Source organism: Dermochelys coriacea, chromosome 16, assembly GCF_009764565.3.
Source record: "Dermochelys coriacea isolate rDerCor1 chromosome 16, rDerCor1.pri.v4, whole genome shotgun sequence".
Taxonomy (NCBI): Eukaryota; Metazoa; Chordata; order Testudines; family Dermochelyidae; genus Dermochelys; species Dermochelys coriacea.
The window spans coordinates 5,136,089-5,151,816 of NC_050083.1; the positions used below are offsets into that span (position 1 = coordinate 5,136,089).

The following is a 15,728-nucleotide window of genomic DNA, read 5'->3' on the forward strand; positions in this document are numbered from 1 at the left end:
GTCGAGGGAGCGTGAATTTGCAAAGTCCATTTCAAAGAACTCTGGTTATAAGTAAATGGATATCCACATATTCCCATGCATGGGATAGATTGCCAAACTGTAGTCCTGTGAAGAAAGGTAGGATGAGGAGTCTTAATTACGAAAAGATTGAATGACTGCTCTGCCAAATTGAGCAGCAGAGCTGAACCCTAGGTCCAGAGAGCAATGGTTTTTTTTAAAATGTGTCTGAAGCTCTGTTTGATGGCTTTCTGAATTTCTGTAATTGGTACGTGTCTTAGGCATGCCATTGAAGCTGCCTTGGCTTTGGTAGGGTGGGACCTTTATCCCCTGATGGATATGGACAGCAGTTAAATGTAGGCCTCTTCTACATAGTACTTAAGCCATCTGGGTAATGGTTGGAAAGACCTGGTCTGCTTTTTGATGTTGTCAGAGTACAAGATAAAGACGTTCAGAGAATGCCTGAATTCTTTAGTCCTGTCTAAATAATAAGCTAAAGCTCCTTTTACATCTAACTTATGGTGTTTACCTTACCTTGTGTGAATGAGGTTCAGGAAAAAACAGGTAAAATATATTGATTGACTGATGTGAAAATTCGTGGCCACTTTTGGGAGAAACTGGGGATGCACTGTTTTGTCCTTCTGGAAAATTGTAAAGCATGGTTCTATTCTGAGTACATCTACTTTGCTTACTCTTCTTGCAGATGTAACTGCTCCCAAGAATGCTATTTTAATTGATAAATAGAATAAAGAACATTTTCCCATTGGCTCATATAGATGCTTCATTAGCTGTGAGAACCAAATTAAGATCCCACGAAGGTGTAGGACTTTTGATAGGAGGGTAGATATTGTTGAGACTTGGAATTTTTTTTTTTTTTACTTTCATGGGCAAACTCTGATCTTTTGTCAGCAGTGGAATAGAGGCTGATATGGCTGAGAAATGAACCTTAACAAGAATAATGAGAGGCCTCAGAGTTTTAGCTGCAGCAAATACTCCAATATGGATTGGTCGGGTGTTTGTCCAAAGCATTAATCTTTTCCATTTTAAACTGTATCATGTCCGAGATGAGGGTTTTTTTCCTAGAATGAACTAAAACTTTTGAACCTCAATTGAACAAAGTAGTTCCAAGTGAGTTAAAGTCCAATTTGGCCATTCAGTGAGGTGAAGGGAGACTGGGTCTGACTGATAAGATCCACTGTATTGCTGAGTCAGTAGGTCTGGGGAGACAAGGAGAGATTGATAGCTCCCTCCTGAGAGGTGAAGCAGGTCAGGGAACCATTGATGTCCGGCTCATGCTGGTGCAATTTAAATCATTTTGGTCTTGTCCTGCTTTTCCATCCGTAAGAGTGGAAAAGAAGGAAATGTATAAAGAGGCCTTTGGCTCCAGGCTGTGGAATAACTGTACCACCCTGTTCTCAAGCACAATTTTCAGCATTCACCTTCTGTTTAGCTATGGAAAGGTCCATGTCTGGATGGCCCCACCAGGTGAGGATCACTTTTGGTACCAATGTTTTCAGTGACTATTCAGGAGTGTCCATAATTTTCCGCTTAATTGGTCTGCTAGGTTGTTGTCTTTCCTTGCTAGGTGCAAGGCCACTGGATACATACTGAGGAGAATGTGCCGCTCCCACAGAGCTATTCCCTCTCTGTGCAGTTTTGTGCCAAGGGCACCTCCCTGTTTGTTTATGTAAATCACTGCTGTGGTGTTCTCATTGACCATATGGATCTCTCTCTGCTGGCAATAAGGTAGAAATGTTTTTAATACCCAGTTAATTGCTGTCAGAGGTGGAGATTCCAATCCTCCATGCTATGAAACTGTTGCAGTGAGCTTTCCAGACTATGCAAAAAGAAAAGGAGTACTTGTGGCACCTTAGAGACTAACAAATTTATTAGAGCATAAGCTTTCGTGAGCTACAGCTCACTTCATCGGATGCATTTGGTGGAAAAAACAGAGGAGAGATTTATATACACACACAGAGAACATGAAACAATGGGTTTATCATACACACTGTAAGGAGAGTGATCACTTAAGATAAGCCATCACCAACAGCAGGGGGGGGAAGGAGGAAAACCTTTCATGGTGACAAGCAGGTAGGCTAATTCCAGCAGTTAACAAGAATATCAGAGGAACAGTGGGGGGTGGGGTGGGAGGGAGAAATACCATGGGGAAATAGTTTTACTTTGTGTAATGACTCATCCATTCCCAGTCTCTATTCAAGCCTAAGTTAATTGTATCCAGTTTGCAAATTAATTCCAATTCAGCAGTCTCTCGTTGGAGTCTGTTTTTGAAGCTTTTTTGTTGAAGTATAGCCACTCTTAGGTCTGTGATCGAGTGACCAGAGAGATTGAAGTGTTCTCCAACTGGTTTTTGAATGTTATAATTCTTGACGTCTGATTTGTGTCCATTCATTCTTTTACGTAGAGACTGTCCAGTTTGGCCAATGTACATGGCAGAGGGGCATTGCTGGCACATGATGGCATATATCACATTGGTAGATGCGCAGGTGAACGAGCCTCTGATAGTGTGGCTGATGTGATTAGGCCCTATGATGGTATCCCCTGAATAGATATGTGGACAGAGTTGGCAACGGGCTTTGTTGCAAGGATAGGTTCCTGGGTTAGTGGTTCTGTTGTGTGGTGTGTGGTTGCTGGTGAGTATTTGCTTCAGATTGGGGGGCTGTCTGTAAGCAAGGACTGGTCTGTCTCCCAAGATCTGAGAGAGCGATGGCTCGTCCTTCAGGATAGGTTGTAGATCCTTGATGATGCGTTGGAGGGGTTTTAGTTGGGGGCTGAAGGTGATTTCAACAATTTCCATCCCACCATCAACCTCAGCCTGGACCAGTCCACACAAGAGATCCACTTCCTGGACACTACGGTGCTAATAAGCGATGGTCACATAAACACCACCCTATATCGGAAACCTACTGACCGCTATTCCTACCTACATGCCTCTAGCTTTCATCCAGATCATACCACTCGATCCATTGTCTACAGCCAAGCGCTACGATATAACCGCATTTGCTCCAACCCCTCAGACAGAGACAAACACCTACAAGATCTCTATCATGCATTCCTACAACTACAGTACCCACCTGCTGAAGTGAAGAAACAGATTGACAGAGCCAGAAGAGTACCCAGAAGTCACCTACTACAGGACAGGCCCAACAAAGAAAACAACAGAACGCCACTAGCCATCACCTTCAGCCCCCAACTAAAACCCCTCCAACGCATCATCAAGGATCTACAACCTATCCTGAAGGACGAGCCATCGCTCTCTCAGATCTTGGGAGACAGACCAGTCCTTGCTTACAGACAGCCCCCCAATCTGAAGCAAATACTCACCAGCAACCACACACCACACAACAGAACCACTAACCCAGGAACCTATCCTTGCAACAAAGCCCGTTGCCAACTCTGTCCACATATCTATTCAGGGGATACCATCATAGGGCCTAATCACATCAGCCACACTATCAGAGGCTCGTTCACCTGCGCATCTACCAATGTGATATATGCCATCATGTGCCAGCAATGCCCCTCTGCCATGTACATTGGCCAAACTGGACAGTCTCTACGTAAAAGAATGAATGGACACAAATCAGACGTCAAGAATTATAACATTCAAAAACCAGTTGGAGAACACTTCAATCTCTCTGGTCACTCGATCACAGACCTAAGAGTGGCTATACTTCAACAAAAAAGCTTCAAAAACAGACTCCAACGAGAGACTGCTGAATTGGAATTAATTTGCAAACTGGATACAATTAACTTAGGCTTGAATAGAGACTGGGAATGGATGAGTCATTACACAAAGTAAAACTATTTCCCCATGGTATTTCTCCCTCCCACCCCACCCCCCACTGTTCCTCTGATATTCTTGTTAACTGCTGGAATTAGCCTACCTGCTTGTCACCATGAAAGGTTTTCCTCCTTCCCCCCCCTGCTGTTGGTGATGGCTTATCTTAAGTGATCACTCTCCTTACAGTGTGTATGATAAACCCATTGTTTCATGTTCTCTGTGTGTGTATATAAATCTCTCCTCTGTTTTTTCCACCAAATGCATCCGATGAAGTGAGCTGTAGCTCACGAAAGCTTATGCTCTAATAAATTTGTTAGTCTCTAAGGTGCCACAAGTACTCCTTTTCTTTTTGCGAATACAGACTAACACGGCTGCTACTCTGATTCCAGACTATGCTGGCTGTGTCTGTGGTAATTTTTATAGATGGAGCTACACTTTTGAGGATGTTCTGAGGATAAAACCAACAATTTGGAGACAGTAGCATCTTCTTTGGAATGGGAAACTTTTGATACATGCTGCCTGCACATGGTTATCAGGTCCTTGCCAGCCAGTGTTTCAGGGTTCTCATTTTGAGACGTATATAATGGGTGATGTAAATTTCTGATGATATAATCCTCATCGACCTGAGGAAGATTGTGATTCTTTGCAAGGTGCAGAGTGTCTATTGCTGATTGGATTCATAGATTCCAAGGCCAGAAGGGACCATTATGATCACTTAGCCTGATCTCCTGTATAGCACAGGCCAGAGACCTGCCCCACAGTAATTCCTAGAGCAGTGCTTTTAGAAAAACATCCTATCTCAATTTTGAAATGGTCAGTGATGGAGAATCCACCACAATGCTTGGTAAATTGTTCCAATGATTAATTACTCTCACTTAAATTTAGACTGGAAATAAGGTGTGCATTTTTATCTAGCTTCAATTTCCAGACATTGGATTGTGTTATACCTTCCGCTGCTAGATCGAAGAGCCCATTGTCAAATTTTTGTTCCCCATCTAGGTAGTTGCAAACTGTGACTCAGTCATCCCTTAACCTTCTCTTTGTTTCACTAAATAGATTGAGCTTTTTGAGTATGTCACTATAAGGACTGTTTTCTAATCCTTTAATCATTCTCATGGCTCTTCTCTGAATGCTCTGTAATTTTGTCAACATCTTTCTTGAATTGTGGACACTAGAACAGGACACAGGATTCCAGCAGTGGTTGCACCAGTGCCAAATAAGATGTAAAATAATATCTCTACTCCTACTTGAGATTCCCCTGTTTATGCATCCAAGTATTTCATTAGCCCTTTTGGCCACCGTGTTATCTTAGAAGCTCATGTTCCGTTGTTTATCCACCCCCATCCCCAAATCTTTTTCAGAGTCACTGATTTCCAGGACAGGGTTCCCCATCCCTAATTTCTTTGTTCCTAGATGTATGACCTTACATTTAGCCATATTAAAACAAAATACACATTGTTGGCTTGCACCCAGATCACCTAGCTATCAAGATCACACTGAATCAGTGACCTGTCCTCTTCATTATTTACCAGTCACCCAATTTTTGTGTCATCTGCAAACTTTATCAGTGAGGAATTTATGGTTTCTTCTAGGTCATTGATAACAATGTAAAATAGCATAGGGCCAAAATCTGATCCTTTCAGGACCCCATTAAAAACACACCTTTCTGATGATGATTCCTCATTTACAATTACATTTTTAGATCTATCAGTTAGCCAGTTTTTAATCCATTTAATGTGTGCCATGTCAATTTTATATTCTAATTTTGTAATCAAAATGTCATGCTGTATCAAGTCAAATGACTTACAGAAGTCCAAGTATGTTACATCAACACTATTACCTTTATCATCCAAACTTGTCATCTCATCAAAAAAAGATATTGAGTTAGTCTGACAGGATCTATTTTCATAAACCTGTGATGAGTTGCTTTTATTATATTACCTGCCTTTAACTCTTTTTATTGACCAAGTCCTATATCATCCACTCCATTATCTTGCCTGGGATCAATGTCAGACTAGCAGACCTACAATTACCTGTGTCATCTCATGCATCTTGAAAATCAACATTAACAGACTAACAAGCTCCTGAGCCAGCTTTTTTTAAACTCTTGGATGTATGTTATCCAGACCTGCTGTTTTTAAAATGTCTAACTTTAGTAGCTTCTGTTTAACATCCTCCTCGGATACTATTTGAATGGAAACAATGTTATCATATGATATGGTTACATCATGTGCTATTTTTTCTCAAATATAGAACAGAAATATTTATTTGAACACGTCTGCCTTTTCTGCATTATTATTTATAATTCTACCATTTCCAACTAGTAATGGACCAATATCATTTTCAGGATTCTTTTTGTTCCTAATAGACTTTAAAAAACTCCTTAATTTCTTTAACACTGTTGGCCATCGATTTCTTCTTCTGTCCCTTTGTTTCCTTTATCAATTTTCTACAATTCATGGCTTCTGATTTATATTTATTACCATCAGATTCCTCTTTCTTCCACTTGCTATATATATTTTTATAGCTGCCTTCATATCCTCTCTAAACCAGGAGTTTTTTAACCAGCACAACCTTCTTCCTCAATTGTGGGATAGTGGCTTTTTGGGCATCTAGCAAAGTCTTCTTAAACAATTCCTAATTATCATTCACATTTTTCTGATTAAATTCTTCCTCTCAGCTGATTTGGCTCGTAATTGTTTTAAACTTTTTTTCTTGCACATTATAAAAAGGTGTATAAGGAGCCAGTCATCCTGTTCCCTAGTGTGATTAGGTGGTCTGTAGCAGACACCAGCTAATACCCGTCTTGTGCTTTATCTGTTAGGATATAATCCATAAATAGTCAAGATAATTTTCTTCCAAGTTATTCATGACTCAGAAACAGGTAATGCCACTTTTGAAGAGTGCCACCCTCCCTCCCCTTTTGCCCACTTGATCTTTCCAAAATAGGTTATAACTATTGATTTTAACATTCCAGTAATGTGAATCATCCCATCAGGGTTTAGTAAAACTAAGTAGATCAAATTTATGCTTATAAATTAGGAATTCCAGTGCCTCTTGTTTGTTACCCAGGCTCCTAGAATTGGTCTATAGGCCATTACAAATTTCTTCTCTTTATATCCTTTGGTTCCTTGATTAATTTTGTTCTCAATGTCTTGATTTTGTGCTGCTGAATGCTTATATCTTCCCTCTTTTTACGTTTCCCTTTTGTTATTAGTGTAACACACACCTGACTACTCTAGCCAGCCTATCTCTGAGGCAATGGATTACCCTTCTACTGAAGTGGAAACCATCCAAACTATACAGCCCCTTCTCTTCATAGAATATGGGCCAATTTTCCACAAAACCAAAATGGTCCACCCTACACCACTTACCAGTAGTTCACTTTCAGAATCTTCCGCATTCTGTCGTTTACTCATGGGACAGAAAGGATCTAAAGAGAAGATGGCTTAGACATCCACTCTTCAAAATTTCCTGAAATCATCTACTATCTGTGAGATATGATGTGATGTAATGTCATTAGTGCTACTTTGAACCATCACCAGTGGATCTTTTCCCATCGACTTCAAAAGCCTATCAAATCTTAGTGTGATATCTTGTGCCTAGCCCTGGGAATGCAGCACATTGTCCTGTTGTCCACCTGTCCCTTGTAGAATATTATTTTGATTCTTCTGAGTATTGAAACCCCAGAAGGATCATCTGTCTTCCTTGGGTGGTTGGAGAATTCTTTGTGGACAACCTTGATTTTCTTACAGGTTGGGCCAAGTTACCATCCACAGGTGTGTCCCGTGCATCTCTCAATTCCCTTGGACCTGCTGGATCTTTAAAATTGTCTTCCACAGTTTCCCAGTTGAAGACCCGGTATTGTTTTGAAACTTGGAGCTATGTGGAATTCTTTCTGGATCTATTCTCTCTGGTGGCCACAGCCTGCCCATCCTTGTCTATCTCCAGCATATATGATTGGTGCCTCCTTATACTGGGGGGGCATGTGACCACCCCACGTCTCCCCTGCCCAGTGATCCCCCACCCTGCACCCAGCCTGGGGCCACAGCGCTATCCCTGACCCACGTTATCTGCGGGGGGGGGCACTCTCTGTCCTTTTCTCTCTGCGTCTCCCCCTCTGCATGTTCGGCTGCTGTCCTGGCAGCCAGGCAGAGAGCAGGACGGAGCTGGTCCTGCCTGAGAGCCTGGTTTGGAGGCAGCGGCAGCCCGCTCCGGGCCCAGGCTTGGATGCCGGGGACAGGGGCTGAGTATGCCAGGATGTGGGGAGGGCTCCAGTTAGCTCGGCCTCGGTCAATCTGGAGGAAGGTTTCTAGTGGAGTTCCTCAGAGGTCAGCGTTGGGACCAATCTTATTTAACATTTTATTAATGATCTTGACACAAAGAGTAGGACTATGCTAATAAAATAAGTGGATGACCCAAAGTTGGGAGGTATTGCCAATATGGGGGAGGACCAGAATATCATACAAGAAGATCTGGATGACCCTGAAAACTGGAGAAATTGAAATGGGATGAAATTTAATAGTGTAAGGTCATGCTCTTAGGGACTAACACCAAGAAATTTTGCTATAAGATGGGGGCTTATCAGTTGGAAGCAACAAAAAAAGAAGAAAAACCAGGTTGTACTGGTCGATCACAGGATGACTATGAGCTGCCAGTGATGTGGCTGTGAAAAAGGTTAATGCATCAGGCAAGGTATTTCCAGTAAAGATAGGGAAATGATTATTGCCATTATAAAAGGCACTGGTAAGACCTCATCTGGCATAGTGCATGCAATTCTGGTCTCCCATGTTTAATAAATATGAATTCAAACTGGAGCAGGTGCAGAGAAGGGCTACTAGGATGATCCAAGGAATGGAAAACCTACTGTAACATGGCATGCACTCACCACCATGGCACCTCCTGCTGGTTACCCCAGCCTCAGAGCACCTCCTGCTGGCCAGTGTCTCCCTACCGGTACCTACTTCCTAGTCAGTCTCCACCACTGTACTTCAGGCCCTGCGTCCCTCACCAGCCCACGGTGCCCCTTTTCCTGGGTACTGCCCCACAGCAGTACCCCCACACTCAGGGTCCTCCCTTTCCCAGGGAACCCTAATGCCCTAAACCCACCTCACCTCAGTGACCCACTGCCAGTCTTCATCTAGCCCTTTCCCCAAGGGCAAACTGAAGTGGCCACTCATCATCAGCTAGGGGATTGGACTTGTTGACTCTTCCTTCCCTGGCTGCCTCCCCATAGCCCTAACACCTCTTCCGGCCCTGACAGCCAGGCCTTCTGCCTGGGGACTTACCAGGATGGAGCCCAGCCCAGCCCAGCCCAGCCCAGCCCAGCCCAGCCCAGCCCAGCCCAGCCCAGCCCAGCCCAGCCCAGCCCAGCCCAGCCACCAGGTCTCTCTCCAAAGCTGAAGGGAGACTGACTGCCTTCTGGCCCTGCAACCCTTTTATAGGGTCCAGCCTGGCCCTGATTGGCTGCCTTCCAGCCTTTTCCTGATTGGTTCTCAGCCCCAGCCCTCTCCAAGGGCTGGCTTTTAACCCTTTTAACCCTTTCTGAGCCAGAGTGGGGTGACCGCCCCACTACACCTATCTTTTGAGAGGCGACTTCTAACCAAAAGAAGGCTGAGGGGAGATATGATTGCTCTCTATAAATACATCAGAGGGATAAATATCAGGGAGGGGGAAGAATTATTTAAGTTAAGGACCAGTGCTGACACAAGGACAAATGGATATAAACTGGCCATCAATAAGTTCAGGCTTGAAATTAGATAAAGGTTTCTAACCATCCAAACAGTGAAATTCTGGAACAACTTCTCAAGGGAAGTAATGGGGTCAAAAAACCTAACGGGCTTCAAGACTGAGCTTGACATATTTATGGAGGGGATGGTATGCTGAGATTGCCTACAATGGCAGGTAGCTGATCTGCGACTGCAAGTAGCAAATATCTCTAAAAGCTGGTGTTGGGACACTAGATGGGGAGGGCTCTAAGTTATTACAAAGAATTCTTTCCTAAGTGTCAGAGTAGCAGCCGTGTTAGTCTGTATTCGCAAAAAGAAAAGGAGTACTTGTGGCACCTTAGAGACTGATGCATCTGATGAAGTGAGCTGTAGCTCACAAAAGCTTATGCTCAAATAAATTTGTTAGTCTCTAAGGTGCCACAAGTACTCCTTTTCTTTTTCCTAAGTGTATGGCTGCTGGATCTTGCCCACCTGCTCAGTCTAACTGATCACCATATTTAGGGTCAGGAAGAAATTTTTCCCTCTGGGTCAGATTGGCAGAGACTGTGTGGGTTTTTGCCTTTCTTTGCAGCATGGGGCACTTGTAGATTTAAACTAGTGAAAATGGTGGATTCTCTGTAATTTGAAGTCTTTAAATCATGATTTGAGGACTCCAGTAAATCAGCCCAAGATTATGGTCTATTATAGGAGCTGGTGGGCAAGGTTCTGTGGCCTGCAACGTGCAGGAGGTCAGACTAGACAATCACGATGGTCCCTCTGGCCTTAAAGTCTGTGAGTAGCAGTGCCCTGAAGAATCCAGGCCTCTAATAAGTGCTAATGTTACACCCTGAGAACAATGCTTGCTTTCTGGAAATTTTAGTTTATTAAGTCAAGTTTTATGAGGTCTACCCCTCAGTGACCCTACAGGCAAAATCTCTTTCAAGCATATTCTGTAATGTTCATGTTCTTAAAGTGAGAGTTTCTATTCTTCAGATTACCTACATTAAATGGAACAATAAATCAAATATTAACACAAACAAATTCAATTCTAAATATAGTGTTCTGGGAAATAAAACCATTTAATGAAGTACAATCATTCCAAGTCCTCAGGATAATTTAAGATGGCTCATATCTATATACATTCCACCAATGTTAGCAGGGATTAAACCATCATATTCAGATTCACATCATAGAGCAATGTTACTTCAGCTATAGGAGTAAATAGCATCAGTGCTACCTTGCTATCCTCAATATGGACTAGGCCACAAAGGGAGGCATAACACGTGCTTAGCCAAGGGGATCTACAGTGATCTATAAGACAGCAGTACAATGTTGCGCATCATGATTCCTGGGCTTTATTGCTGGGTCTAGGAAGAGACTGGTCAAGCAGTTAGATACAGCATAGACAAGCACACAGTTTGGCACATTCCTTCTGAGAGACAGTATGGCAACAAGGATGAGGCTTAGGTCTATCTGACTTGAGGTTCTATTTTCAGCTGTGCCTGGAGTGACTTTGTTACCTAATCCATGAAACATGTGAATGATAGTTGCTTCCCCTCAGGCAGGGGTATGAGGCCTTTGTTCATAAAAAGGGTTGCAAAGTGTACACAAAAAGGTTATTTCCTTCTCTGCTCCCTCCCTGAGATGTTACAGACCTATGATGATGCATGGCACTTGGAAAGTCTGAGCCAGAGGGTTGGTGCCTACTTTACGAGGCCACGTGGGGCTACTGCACCAGAAAGTTATCCCTCTTAATCCCTTCTGGTTGGGGGGCAGAAAAGAAAGTACAGTCTTATAGGTCTTGAGTGGATGAGGTACATCCCTGGCTCCAATAGCTGAAGGTTTGGGAAGCAGAATTACCTTGCCTCCAAAGGAAGCCTCTGTCTATGGGAGGAGGAGATTCTGGATCCTCTCTCTTTTTTTTTTTTAAATTCTTTCCTTGTTTTGCTTCTTTTTCACCTTTCTATCTTCTTTCTTCTCTGATCCTCAGTGAGGAGTTGCTGGAAGGGAAGAGGAACATGAGAAATGAAAGATGGACTTCATGTTTCTTATACTTGCCTACGTATTCCACTATGACATACCATTCGCAGGGCAATTGGTTATGAAGAAACAGTATTTCTGTTCCCATTATATGGAGGTCATATAGAGACAAAGAGGGCCATCTAGCTCACAGGATTTTCTCTGGGATAATGAAAAAAGCCATGTTTCAAAATGACCACTGGGTATGAAATATCTAATTTTAAAATTTAATCTAGAGAAGGTTTAAAAAAATCTGAATTTGCCTAAAATAGGACTTTTAATATATGTATCTAATTCTCCCAAATGCACCTGCTTGTATATTGCTGAGCCCCATACACTGTGTACTGATGTGTTCTCAAGCAATAAATATGCTCTCTTATCTTCACCCAAAGGCTACACTGGATGCATACCGCGCTTCACCTGGATTATGGGTGTTAACTACCTCCAGGGAGTTAAAGATGCCATGAATGAATTTGACAGAAATCAGGTAAATTATAGCAACATGCATTTTTTCAGCAAACTGATTTTGGCCTTGACCCATCTCTCATCGAGAATCTTTCCTTTGACTGTAACAGGAGCTGGATGTGGGCTCTTCTATATTCAGGATAAAGCACTCCTAGGTAATAGGCTGAAGGAACGTCATTTGCCGTAACTGATTAGAATGAACTGAAAAGCCATTTCATTTCTGATTGATCAACTAAGCAAAGTGACAATGATACAGTATTAGAGAGACAAGGTGAGTAGGATAATTTTTAATGGACCAACTTCTGTTGGTGGGATAGAAAACTTGTCTCTCACCAAGAGAATTTGGTCCAATAAAAGATATTTACATCACCCACCTGTCTCTTTAATTCCTGGGACTGACACAGCTACAACACAGTATTACAATGATGCTATACGGCTGCTAAGATGTACACCATAAATACCTGGTAATAGGTAGCATGTCACTAAGATACTGCTAGATCATTTCCTTTTCTTCACTGAGCAACTTCAGCAACTTCTTATAAGACCCAGGCTCTGTAACAATGCCCGAAGCACTCACTTAGGCTAGGTCTACCCTAGGAAAGTAGGTTCGTATAACTATGTTGCTCAGGAGTGTAAAAAAATCCAACCCCTCCCCTTCCCCCCGAGTGATGCAGTTATACTGATCTAGCCCATGGTATAAACAGCACTATGTCAATGGGAGGGCTTCTCCTGCCAACAAGCTACTGCCTCTCTGGGGTGGAGTCCCTACTCTGATGGGAGAAACCTTTCTATCTGCAGCGTTTTGAATGTAGACCTTCCTTGAATTCATGGGAGTTTTGCTTGAAAAAGAACTCTGTAAAGCCTTAACCTTGGGGTTTATCCCTCTACTTGAAGAAAAGGAGTACTTGTGGCACCTTAGAGACTAACAAATTTATTTGAGCATAACCTTTTGTGAGCTACAGCTCAAGCTTATGCTCAAATAAATTTGTTAGTCTCTAAGGTGCCATAAGTACTCCTTTTCTTTTTGCGGATACAGACTAACACGGCTGCTACTCTGATCCCTCTACTTGCACTCTTATAATTTTCTTACATTACCCAGAGATTGGAGAGAGATTTCTGGTTGCCATTTAACGATTTAGTCTTCATCATTAAAAAGGGACCATTTCATTGTTGTCAGTTTTGTGATTTTATTAAGTCACTAGCACCTGGAGTCAGGTGATTATGTTATCAGCTTTCATTCAAAACAAAAAGTAAGTCTCTAGCCTTCATAGCTGCAGAGAAAAACCCAAATGCCCTCTAAGTGTTCAGAACTGGAAGGAAAATTCAAATAACTTTTTTCCCCAAAAAATCTCATGATTTTGGGAGGCCCAACTCATAATTTTTAAGGTTTGAGGTTAGCAATACTGCCATTTATATTCCCATATAGCATTTCATGGTGCACTGCCATCTCCCTACACGAGCTTCCTATGAAATTTGCCCTCTCACTACACCTCATGATGTTCCATCCTCTCCAATGAACATCACTCCATATCAATTCTTCTTATTATTATTACAGTAGTGCTAGCAGCACCCTGTAATGTTCTGCCTTCTGTGTTAAATCCCACCTTATCCCCCTCCCCTCCCAGTGATGTCCAAGTGCATCACTGTAGACAATTCAGTGAAAACCTGTGCGCAACATGCAGCAGCAGTCAAAAGAGCAAACAAATGGCTTGTGGAGCTTAGGCACAAGATATCAAGGCCAATGGTTTAGTAGGATTCAGAAGCAAATTGAACATTTCTATAGTTAATGAGATCATCCAGAATTACAGTAACAAAGATTTTAAAAATCCCAAGCGTTTTGGAAGGAATACAAACCCTTCTGCATCAAGCCATAAAGCAGATGTTGTTCTTCACATTAACACTAGGAGAGCTCGTCTTGTGTTCTTTATTTAAACTTTACATCCAGCTAACAAGCAAACACCAGGCAGCTCTCTTTTCATTAGCATTCACTGAGCCTGCATTGGGGTATGAAGGGTGACCTTGAATTCATCAGGCAAACCCACATACTTACATAACAATAGATGCTGCTCCACATACACGTCTCCTTTCACAAAACAATTCATTTTAAACTTTTCTGTTTGATCACTTACCTCAACACAACTAACCCTACAGAAAATTGACCGGTTTCAGTGTCTTTGCATTTTTGAAATTGTTCGGCCACTCTGTGTTTTTCTGGGAGTCAAACAGGCCAGATAGCTGAAGGGCCTTGAGACTGAATTGCTTTTGCGGTGGCATTGGTGTGTCTGACATGTCATTACCTAGTGAGCTCAATGGCTTTGTGCTGAGGGGTTTGCAGCCCTGGACTGGAGTTCTCAGTAAGCTGTTCCATTTCTAGGAGGGCAAGTTAGGTCACAGGCAAGCCAACAGTCTGTAAGCAAAAACTTTTGCGAGCTACACGAAAGCTTACGCTCAAATAAATTTGTTAGTCTCTAAGGTGCCACAAGTACTCCTTTTCTTTTTGCGAATACAGACTAACATGGCTGCTACTCTGAAACCAGTCTGTAAGCTGGTAGATTCACAGGCATAGTCTTCTCCTGGCAAGGCATTATGTCAGGGAATCACTGGAACCTCTGGCAGGTTTTGTGTCAGGCCCATTAGTAGAAATCCTAACCACTTCTCCTGGCTAAAGTACCTAGCAGTCTTCTTGTAATGATTCTATTTCATTCCTTATACCTTCCTTTTCTCTTGCTGAAGCAGAGTTTTTTACAGTATCATCTGAACCAGCTCATGGTGATAGGAGACTGGATGAGAAGCAGCTCTGGTCTGATTCAGTCAGATAATTCTTAGCTTCCTATTCTGTAACCCAGGGGTCAGCAACCTTTCAGAAGCGGTGTGCCGAGTCTTCATTCATTCACTCTAATTTAAGGTTTTGCATGCCAGTGATACATTTTAATGTTTTTAGAAGGTCTCTTTCTATAAGTCTATAATTATAACTGAACTATTGTTGTATGTAAAGTAAATAAGGTTTTTAAAATGTTTAAGAAGCTTCATTTAAAATTAAATTAAAATGCAGAGCCCCCTGGACCGATGGTCAGGACCCGGGCAGTGTGAGTGCCACTGAAAATCAGCTTGCTTGCCCCCTTTGGCACACGTGCCATAGGTTGCCTGCCCCTGCTGTAACCTCCAGTCATAACCGTGCATGTTCTCTGCAGCTCCTTTTTTCTTCCCATGTTTCGCCCATCTGTATTGACTGTGGTTGATGTCCTCTCTCCATCCATGACTCCTCTGCCCCTCTCTCCCATAGTCCATATACTAACTCTTAACCTTGGCTCCCATCCAACATCCACATCCCCCTGTTCCCAGCGTGGTACCTCCGCAGAAAATCAGACCCCTCACAGATAACTGTATCCTGTCTTCCTTCAGTTCTGCCTTCTTCCTTGACAAACAGGATTGCATCTTCCTCACTAAGGATATGTCTACACTATGAAATTAGATTGAATTTATAGAAGTAGGTTTTTTACAAATCGTTTTTATATTGTCGATTGTGTGCGTCACCACACAAAATGCTCTAAGTGCATTAACTCGGCGGAGTGCTTCCACAGTACCGAGGCTAACGTCGACTTCCGGAGCATTGCACTGTGGGTAGCTATCCCACAGTTCCCACAGTCTCCGCTGCCCATTGGAATTCTGGGTTGAGATCCCAATGCCTAATGGGGCAAAAACATTGTCGCGGGCGTTTCTGGGTACATGTTGTCAGGCCC

General features: G+C 42.6%; 1 protein-coding gene across 1 annotated transcript in view; it reads left to right on the top strand.

Annotated features, from left to right (window-relative positions):
- Positions 1–15,728, top strand: part of FAM166A (family with sequence similarity 166 member A) — a 52,901-nt gene that overhangs the window by 33,473 nt on the left and 3,700 nt on the right. The window contains exon 7 of the mRNA XM_043499049.1: positions 11,916–12,010. Coding sequence (XP_043354984.1) covers positions 11,916–12,010 — 95 coding nt within the window. The remainder of the gene's footprint in view (positions 1–11,915; positions 12,011–15,728) is intronic.